The following is a 10,937-nucleotide window of genomic DNA, read 5'->3' as shown; positions in this document are numbered from 1 at the left end:
TATGCTACTTAAAGAAGATAAATAACATGTACTATGAAAGCCACTATTCTGTCTGGGCAGTCTTTTAAACATTTACTAGAAGCCTATAGATACGGTTGGCAACTCCAGCGCACATAGTAGAATTTATGTGCATATTTAGGAAGCTTTATGAGAAACTTCCACATAATAAGATTTTGCTCAAGATTCATGCTTGCAACAAACACTAAAGAAACAGTTTGGTTCTGGAAAACCCAGATAAGTATTATTTCTTTAAATAGGAAAATGACAAACGTAAATGTAGGTAAATGTGATATAGGTGTTTTGGGAGACAAAAATGATGAATGAAAACATGGTAATGAATAAGAAACTTTAGGACTTCAGTTATTGCCTCACAAATTTATTAAATGAATGAAAAAATCCAGGAATTTAAATGATTTTTTAAATCTTTGCATATAAAAATTTATGGCTGAAACAAATGTCAGCGCTGTCTCTAATTGTGGTAGCCATATGAAACGGCACAGGACATGGTCAGTGAAACCTAGCAAGGCCCAGAACCACCTCAGCCAACTCCTCAGTCCCAAATGTACCATTGAGGATTTCTTTCAGTGGAGCTGTAAAGAGTGAAAAAGTGGCAACGTGTTTTCTAAAGCTATAGGATGGCCCAAATATATGGAACTATGTATGCTAGGGACTACATAAAGTACATGTAGGAGAGTAATGGCACTGTTTTACCCAATGGTAAAATAATTAAGCATTATTTTTATAGTGAGACCAAGAAGAACGTGTTGTAGAATCACATGCAAATTTTGAGTTAATTTTTAAGATAAATAGATAAGACTAAAGAAGTTGTTGCTTAGGCACAAAGGTTACCTTTTCACTCTATTCGGATGTTCAAGGTACCTTTGGCTGAATAGTTTGCGAAGCCCTGGGGATAATATCACTTTTAGGGATATTATGAGGATTAGAGTCTATATAGAACTCTCAGTAGAATGCCCTGCATGTAGTAAAAAGATGAGGAATGCTAGCTGTATTGCTGCTGCTCTTATTTCAGCTCTACAAGAGCAATCCTTTAAGAGGACAATCGAAATGTTGACAATTTAATCTCTTGGGTGCCAACATGAAAGACAAAACATGTTGAATTTTACTTGCCAGATCTTTGTTTTGCTAATGCAAAGTCTAATTGTAAAGCTGCTTGCTATAGTAGCTTAAGAACTTTGAACCAAAATTAACAGGGTATTCTAGAAGTAAAATGATTTTATGGGTGTTTTATTCTAAGGGAGAAAATTCAGCGATCCGCGTACATTTATCACTGCATATCTCTTAATACCTTTTTTTCTTGTTCAAGCAATTGTTTTACATTTCTAAATGATGTAGAGCATCAGTAAGGTGCTTAGATTAGCCTTTGAATAACAAGCTTCTTTTCACATCATAGGTTTCATGATCAAAAATCAGCAATGGGATGTCTGTTTGCACTATTCCCAGGTTTACTCTCTCAGTTCTTCATATCATCCGGACCCCTGAACTGGAAATATCTTGTTAACTCTGCACTGTTTAATATTCTTTGGAAATTAAACTACTTGGGCATGTTTAGAGCTCAAATGGAATCTATGCGTTCTGCTTGACAAGGTCGTTGGTTGGTTTTTAGAGTCTACATATTGAAAATCGTGTTTGTGGCCAGCTGATAGAGAAATTTCCATGTACCAAAGCATTGTAGTGATGAAACCACCACTGTTAGGAAGATCAAATGAGATAATGTGTGCAAGAGCACTATGAAAACCAGGAGATGCTGTGAGCATCTAAGCACTAGCCTGTTAGGATTAGTGACGAACAGCTTCTCAGCCCGCCAAGAGAGAACATGAAACCGGGGAACAAGTTTGTTTCCAGGAGCAAGGGGGAATATAATGTGGATTCTCACAGTTTGAGATTTGTAATTGGGATTGTTGCTATTATAAGAAAATGCGGTTAAAAACACAGGATTTTCTGTTGTTAAAAATCAACGACATTAAGAGAGCAGCTGCTTGTAAAAGTTAATTTTACTTGACATCTGCCTTGGTCTCAGTAATAAAAGTGATAGCTCTGTAGAACAACCTGTTCTCTCCAGAGTGATATCTTTTTTTTTTTTTTTTTACTACAAGATCTCTGCTCAAATAAATTGTTGCCTTTTAGTTTCAAAAATTATTTTCTCAACCTATAAATTGTGTGTCTCTTAGAATATATTCATAAGATAATCTCCGCATCTTCAATATAGTAGTAAAGAGTTGGTATTCTGGATTTCGAGTTGTTACTCTTGGGAAGTGGTAAGGTATAGCAGGCACCATCTCAAATCCTATATGAAATGAGGAGAATGTGAAGACATTTTGAAAGACATTCTCTTTTGTTTTTCATTTAAAAAAAACACTTAGTGGATACTTGTGTACACACAAAAACCTGTACATGCATGTTTATAGCAGCTTTATAACTGCCAGAACTTGGAAGTATCCAAGATGTCCTTCAGTGGTGAATGGATAAATACATTGTGGTACATCCAGATGACGGGAAGCTAAAAAGAAATGAGCTATCAAATCTTGAAGACATAGAGGAATCATAAATACATATTACTAAGTGAAAGAAGCCAATCTGAAAAGGCTTCACACAGTGCGTCCAACTATATGACCTTCTAGAAAAGGCAGAACTATGGAAACAGTAAAAAGATCAGTGGTTGCCAGGAATTAGTGGGGAGGAAGGCATGAAGAGGTAGAGCAAAGAGGATTTTTAGGGCAGTGAAACTGTTCTGTACAATACTACAGGAGTGGACACATACCATTATACATTTCTCCAAACCGATAGAATGTACACCACCAGGAGTGAACTCTAAGGTAAACTATGGACTTTGGGTGATAAAGAGGTGTCAGTGTAGATTCATCAATTATAATGAATGTACCATTTTCGTAGGGAATGTTGATAATGGTAGAGGCTAGGTATGTGTGGGGCAGAGGGTATGTAGGAACTCTCTGTATTGTCCTCTCAATTTTGCCGTGAACCTAAAACTGCTCTAAAAAATAATTCAATTAAAAATGAAAAATAAAAAATCAAGCCAGAACGAGACCCCCCTAAATGTGGTCTCTTTGTCATTTGTAAATGTATATAAATGCCACTGCCTTGATATCACTGGAAGAGAGTACTGTTCTGCTGCTTTGAGTAGAACACGATTGTATGAAAAGAAGGTCTAACTTGTACTGATTACCTAGCTTGGATTTCTGTTAAGGTACAACTTTGATATTAGTACATATTGTCATTCCTCTTGAGTTTTGTTAGGAAGCTAAAGTGAGTGGTGGAGGGTAAAAACACCAGAGAACAAAATTGGGCAATATTTTCCAAGTGAGCATTGTTTTCCTGTCGTTTTTATGTCTTTTAATTTAGCCAGTGTTGGGTGAGTAGTTCAGAGAGAAGGGATTTATTATTTTTAAATGAAGCTATCCTCCTGGTCTTCATCTTCAACCATTGAGTTACCTTTGTTTTCAAAATGTCTGTTGACTCTTTAAGAACCTTTTACTGTATTTACTGATGTAGTTACCTCTTTGTATATTCTTGTTCCCTCACTTTGTGCCTGTCATTTGAAGAAGGAAATTATGAAAATATTTTTTTCCTTTTACAGGCCCCTTTAAAAAAATTCGGTTTCAAAATAGCAACTGGCTGACAGCACAATCTCCTTTAGGATTTTAAGAGCAACGGTCAGCTTCATAGCTGGAGACAGAGTGCTTTCCTCAGGGAACATTTTTTTTTTTTCCACAGAGTGAAATTCATTTATTTCAGTTGTGTAACAAAAGAGTTAAAGGAGCTGCTGCTTGTAGTCTAATAAATCTGTAGTTGCTTCAAATCAGTGTTATAAAACCTTTAAGTAGTCTTTTGGCAAAATTCTTTATTTCTCTTTATTATCTCACCCACACTAGGGATAGCACATACCTGGCAGAGATTTCTAATCTTCTAATTCTCTTTCCTAGATGTGGCTTGGAACAAACTCACAACATACTACCCTAATAAGCTAACACTAGTGAATGATAAATTGGATATCTCTGCTCTATGTATAATCCCTGGGATTTTTTTAGCCGGTCCATTGCCTTACTTGCTACTTTATTTTGCTGATAACGCCAAAATATAAATCTTTAGCTCCATATCCTTTCCTGGGCTCTAGATCCATGTAATTTTCAGTTGCCTATTGGATAGTCAAAGGACCTCAAATTCACCATGTTTATAACTAATAATTTCCTTTTCTCTCCCCAACCTTCTCATCTATAGTCACTGTTTTGCAGTTGATATAACAGTCTACCCGCTTGGATGTCCTCCCTTCTCCTTCTGTGTTAGGCCTGAAGTTATGTAGGGTATATCTCCTTCATATCTCACATTTACGTTTTCCTTTCTATTGCTACTGCCTCTGCCATAATTTGGTTCTTCATTTTGGATCCCAGGATCTCCCTTCTCCCAGCCATTCTTCACCCCACCAGAAAATCAGCCTACTTGAACTACTTCAAACACAAATGAATGTAAAATCTTGAACTACTTCAAACACAAATGAATGTAAAAGAATATGACAAGCACCCATGTACTTACCTCCAGGATCGTAATTCTAATAATAACTTTTTCCATGTCGATTTAATTTAAGTGGAAAGTCTTAAGAATAAAATATTATCTGTGTTTACTTTACTCTTAAAAAGATATGAGAACCCAGCATGCTTTCTATCCAGGTTTTACCATCCTTGAGTAGGTTAATCTTCTAATTGCTATTAGGATTTCAGTGTTCTTAAAACTTTGTCCCTTTGGGGTGGCAGTATTTTGAGATCAATATCTTGGACACCCAAAATAACTAACCAGATACACAACCCATTTATTTTACAGTAATATCTTGAAAAGTGTTTAACACAGCATTTTAATTTTAGCATTGTTATATAAATGACAAAGGATGTTTCATTACATCTTATAAATGAATCTTATTTAATAGAGTTTACACTGTTCCTTATTCACTTCTTATAAATTTTGAAGTAGCTTCAGTCATGCCAGAGTTTTGTTTTTTTTTTTTACTATAAAAGACTTTGAATTTTGATGTATATTTTAAGTTTTTAGTAATCTTGGAAAAATATATATTTATCTGATATTTCTGCTTTATTTGTAGCTATCATTTAATGATTCCCCCCCACCCCTACCCCCAAATGTACTAAAAGCAAAAAGACATAGATTAGAAGGAATTATACCGTGATTACTTTTTTGGTAGTGCATGTTATAGTGTAACCATAATTTGAGTTTTGGACTGTTTTGGGCTACTTGTTTCCTTTGAACCAGGAAGCCATAGTTTAAGCTGCATTGAGTGATAGAGCATTTGCCCTTCTTTCAAATGCTTAAGAATAAATCTATGGCCATGCCACCCTGAACAAGCCCAATCACTTCTGATCTCGGAAACTAAGCAGGATCGGGCCTGGTTAGTACTTGGATGGGAGACCACCTAGGAAGCCCAGGTGCTGTAGGCGTAAAAAAATAAAAAAATAGAGATTGTAAACTGACAAGGTCCTTGCAATCTGTGAAGTCAACCAAGGGTTGCCTAAAAAAAAAGATACTTAAGATGTTTCATTTAGCTAGATAGGAAAAGAGAAATGTGTGTGGCCCCTCTAGTTGATAGGTCATATAAACTTTAGAAATGCAAGACCTTTAAAAGGGTCAGTGTCTACGGCAGATTTTTCTAAACTCGTACTTTTTTTTTTGGAAATATTTGAGAGAGGTAAAACTTTCATTTACTTCACTATATTTATAAGTGCCTACTGCATGCTGCACCACATGCTGTTTGTGGCAGTGGGGGAAAAGTGGTGGGCAAGACAGAAAAGGTTCCTGCCCTGATGGAGTTTATATTCTTGTGGGGAGAGATAGACCCAAGTGAACAATCTAATAAATAAGATAATATCAGGTAATGAAAAATGTTGTGAGAGACCTGAGTGATAGAATACTTGCAGAACGGATGCTACTTTTTTACCTAAGGTGGTTAGGGAAGGCCCAAGGCTCCTGGGAGGGGGTTTCATTTGAACCAAACCCCAAATGTTGTCAAGGAACCTTCAGTGCAAAAATTTGGGAATCTTCAAGACTGAATGTCCATGGGTTTGTGAATCTTGAAGACCGTTGTCCTGTTTTAAAAAGAGAAGGGAATAAGAAATGACAGAAGCATACTGGGATCAGGCAGAAGCCTCTGAATGGTTTACCTGTGAATTGTGGAGTGCTTTGAATCATTGTGGCAGTGAAAAGTGCCCTGTACTGTGTGGGTTCTGATCTCAGGTGCCAGCAACTATCTGCTTATGGTCTGAAGAACCCAGTTTCATCAAGAGTCATATGACAGGGTTGGACCAAACACCTCGAGACTCTTTTTTTTTTTTTTTTGGTACTTTTGAATCTGTGATATTTATTGGCAATAAAAGGAGAATTATTAGTTGGCAAATGCATTATTTTTTATTTTTTTTACCCAAATATATGGAAAAATGCAAGATTTACTCAATGATACTAATCTTTAAAATGAGAGTTGTTTAAGAATTAGTAATCTGTAGTACTTGTCTAAAACAGCACAAAACTTGCATTAGTTAATTCAGTGTGCTAGATATATTCTTAATAATGAAAAGACATCTTAAAAGCTCACCTCTGACCTCTCAGCAATAAGAAATGAACTATAAATTATGCCAACTTTTATTGTGGCTCCCATGAAACAGCCCTAACTCAAACAGCCCATTTAGGCTTCACATATGTAAACTGTGATAGATCTTCTTTCTCTTTCATTCTTGATTATTTACATGTCAAGGATATTGTTGTTTTAGAAAAGCAAATGAGCAGTCTATTTAAATTAGACAGTTATTCATTTTGGATTGTAGAGGAAAGTTCTTAATGCTGAAAATTCTTGTTTTGATAGTATATTGCTTTCTTGGAAGGCTGACAATTAGTGATTTAGTTTTGATTTAGATTTAGTTTTACTCAAAGCAGGAATTTGAAATGCTTGAAGTATGAAATGTAGATACTCTTTTGTTTTTATCAATGACTAGAATTACATAGTTGCATGTTTTCGGATTTGTCACACATTCAGTAAATACTTATTAATTATCTGTTATGTTGCAAGTGCTAGGGATGCAGTGCCCCTCATAGTCCACTGGATGAAGTGGTAACTACTTGGGCTCAGACAGAAATTTCTGAAGCTATGATGGAGCCAGAAGTTCCTAAAATGAAGTTTACATCCTGTTAGCTTTGCAACTTTAAAGAGCTTTGGAATACTACTTTTATTACCTCATCTCCTTAACATGAAGAGATACGGGCTCTTTCTGAAAATGCTAATTGTTTTAAAAGTTGAAAGCCAAACCTTTGTAAAACTCAAAATCTTCCTTGACATAATTTTACTCAGAGCCAATGCTTTAGAAATTCTGATCCATGGTTTAGGAAATCTTGTCAGTATTCAAACTTGAAATAAATTGTGGGTGTGGGAAAGGGGTGGGAAAGGAATCAAATTGTTGAGCATATGTGTTCCAGAAACTGGAGCTATGGCTAATTTCTACCTGATATGCTCCCTTGTGTCTCGTGGAGCTGGCAGAAGTATAGTCAGTCACACTCTTCCTGTGCCCAGTGTTTCAGCAACGTGCCTCTAAAAGAGAATTTCTGTTAATAGAGCAGGTATAATAACTTTAGCCTGAGAGCCTAAGGGAATTCTTAAATGGTTTTAATTAGGGGAGTGGTAAACATTTATTTTGAAAATTTCACTCTGGCCTTGGTGTGAAGAATAAATTAGGCAAGAGGCAAGAATGGAGGCTGAAACTGTGAAATGGAGATGTTGTATTAATAGTTTAGGAAGAGGAAATGAAGGCTGAGATTAAGATAGTGAGTTGAGAAATATTTCCTTTGGGAATGAACAGACATTTATAAGTAGTTTGCTGTTACCGAGGTGTTTTTGTTCATTTGCTTTCATTTAGAAAAGATGGTTTGATTAGAAAACATGCTATGTAGATTGACAGAAGTAACGGAAAAAGCCCAGTCTGTCTGCTCCATCTGTTTTCAGAAAATTGACTTTGGAAATATCTAGATAAATTATTTTAATCTTTTTAGAGCACAGCTTTGGTTCTGAGATGAAATCTCTTAAACAACAAAAATGACATTTTGTAAAGGGATTTGACATTAACAGATATAGGATGTATTAAAATGTGTGTGTGTGTGTCTGTTTGTAAAACCTTGGTAACATTTTATATGTCATGAAATACTAGAGTTAACATTTCTTAGGGATACTGAGAATCTTTTGGTTGTGCTAAAATCACAGCAGGCTAATTGTCTCAATATTGTATTTTTAATTAGTCTATAACTTTGTTGACTTGTGTTGACATACAAAATGGGGATATATCTTTGTTATTAGATATGACTTAATAAAACGACTTCATGTATGGCATTTTGGTCAGTGTTTTTTCAGAAATATAATTGTATTTATTAGATGTTTTAAAGGGGATAGTTTTATGAATTAAATATATGTTTTCCAGTTTTAGAAAATTTTAATTAATGTATGAAATAGAGAGGATAGACACCCTTTATAAAACCAAAGGATATCTTTAAGTTTGTTGCTTGTCTTAAGGGAAGTTCTGTTTTGTGAATTGTCAAATGATTTATTAGTAGAATACAGGAACTATTTTGACATAATTGAATCCAGAGGAAATCACTTTGGATGAATGTTTTTAGTTTTTTTAGTTTTAGTTTTTATCAAAAGCACAAAAGGACTTTTTCTTAAGAACAGAGAGAAAAATAGATACATAGAGATATAATTACTATCATTGCAATAAAATATATCAGAGGCTCACATTTTTATGATAGTACTGTGAGCCTGATGCCTAGTATTTAAGAATAAGACTTTGGCTCTTATGTTTTCTTTCCTCAATCAATTTGGTGTCATATTTCAATATTAAATACTTTGAGTTGCTTTTGTATGTTTAAAAAGTATTCTTAATTTTTTATGGTAACATGGTTGCCAAAATGAAGGAATGCATGGTTGTGTGTGTGTGTGTGTGTGTGTGTGTGTGTGTGTTTCTGCATGTAGCCAATTTCACAGTGGCTTAGCTATAAATGAAAGTCCCTCTCTCCAGTTTTTCATCATCCCGGATTTCAGTGCTGCAAGATTAGTTGCTATTAATTTAGAATTTTTTCCATTTTTACTTACAAAGATAATATTTTCATAACTAGAGGCTTTTTCATGAACTCAGTTGGTATTCTTTGTTTTGCCTCCTCTTTCTTTACTTGTAAACTCAGTGATATACCCTGTAAACTTCAGAACATGTAGTTAGCTTTAATCACATAATGTATCAGCTTTCTATATAATTCTTTTATTTAAAAAAGAAAAATAAAATGTCTTTACATTTTAAATACTCTTCCTGCTCCCTTATCCCCATTTTGCATATTCAGATGTATTCATGTTCAGTATTTGGCCTTTGCTGTTTTATTAACCCTATTCTCTGCTTTTAGTTAACAGCCAGGTCCTTGCCTACTGTGCAGGCCGATGAGAGACTTCAGCCTCTGCTTAACCACCTCAGGTAATATGACAGCACAGCCTCGTTTTGCTTATAAATTCAAGTGCATTTAAGTGGGTAAAGCATATTAAAGTGGTTAAAACCCTTTCAGGTACTAAAACCTTCAAGTTTTTTTCTTGCTTAATTTGATGATTTAAGTCGAAGTTCTTAATACAACATATACTTGACTTTAGGTTACTAAAGGAAGCTCTTTTAATTCAATTAAAGTGTATGGAACAAGTTGATAAGTTTAAGTTAAAATGAGTAGAGATGAATGACTACAGAAAGATCTCGAAGAATGAGTTATTTACTTAAATACAAAGGCATACTTTGGGGTCCCCCCACATTTTATGGACAGGTAGAAGAAATAGATGGGATTTGTTTCCTAAATAAAAAAATAATGTATCTTTATTTAAAAAAACGTAGAAAATACCGGAAAAGCAAAAGGGAAAACTCAGTACTACTCAGAATACTTCCTTTTATTGTGTATTAAAACTGTTGAAATTGTATTTTTATATAATTTACTATGTTTTCATTTTAAAATAAATGTTGTAAGGCTTTTTTCTGTTATTAGAATCTCTCTAAAACATAATTTTTAGTGACTACATGATTTTTTCTTGAATGGATATACTATAGTGTATTTATTTCTCTTTGGGGAACTTTTAGACTATTTCTAGTTCTTTCCACTAGTATAAGAAATGCCATAGGTAAATATCTGTATTTTCTGATTATTTCCTTAGAAGCATAGATTTTCAGAAGTGCATTTACCTTGTCAAAGCGTATGAACTGTTTTAAAGATTAAGTATATATATTTTTTTCAAAAACCTTATTCTTCTTATATTTTCATGTTGTACAAGGTTGACCATGTTACCGTACCCTGAAAAGGATGGGCAGCCAAAACAGTTGCTATTTTAATAGTTAATCGTAGAGCCACTCTTGGGATCATGTGCATTTCATTTACTATTATTAAGAATGATTTTAAAACATTTTATTATCTATTCTTAGTTTGGTATGGATTAACTATCTGTGTCTTTGCCCATTTATTGATGACATTCCCTGATTTTATTTGATCTTAAGTACTTTAGATATAAAGGATAGTAACTACTTCATTGTATTTGTTACAAACATTTTTTTTCTGGAAGTTTTGATTGTTACATTATCTAGTGTACCTACATTTTCAAGTTTTATGTAGCCAAGCATCCGTAGTGTTTTCCTTTATGGTTTCTTTTTATTCTTGTAAAACTTTAGATATCACTTTTCAATTCAAAACTTGGATGGGTACCAATTTCCAGCATCTTTTAGTATTCTTTATTTTTTCTCCTCCCTTCCCTCCCTTCTCCCCTTTTTCTTCCTTTCCTACCTTTCCCTCCAGAAATTCCTTCCCAGACAGATGCTTTTTAACCGCTTTATAAATGTTTTTTGGAGTGG

General features: G+C 34.4%; 1 protein-coding gene and 1 pseudogene across 1 annotated transcript in view; both read left to right on the top strand.

Moving 5' to 3' along the window:
• PRIM2 (DNA primase subunit 2) overlaps positions 1 to 10,937 on the top strand; it is a 244,155-nt gene that overhangs the window by 128,952 nt on the left and 104,266 nt on the right. The window contains exon 8 of the mRNA XM_006926414.3: positions 9,466 to 9,533. Coding sequence (XP_006926476.1) covers positions 9,466 to 9,533 — 68 coding nt within the window. The remainder of the gene's footprint in view (positions 1 to 9,465; positions 9,534 to 10,937) is intronic.
• Positions 5,359 to 5,477, top strand: LOC112474798 (annotated as a pseudogene).

The sequence above is a fragment of the Pteropus alecto genome, unplaced genomic scaffold (assembly GCF_000325575.1).
Source record: "Pteropus alecto unplaced genomic scaffold, ASM32557v1 scaffold7, whole genome shotgun sequence".
Classification (NCBI taxonomy): Eukaryota; Metazoa; Chordata; class Mammalia; order Chiroptera; family Pteropodidae; genus Pteropus; species Pteropus alecto.
Note: the sequence above shows the minus strand (reverse complement) of the source record. Positions and strands in the feature narration are given on the sequence as shown.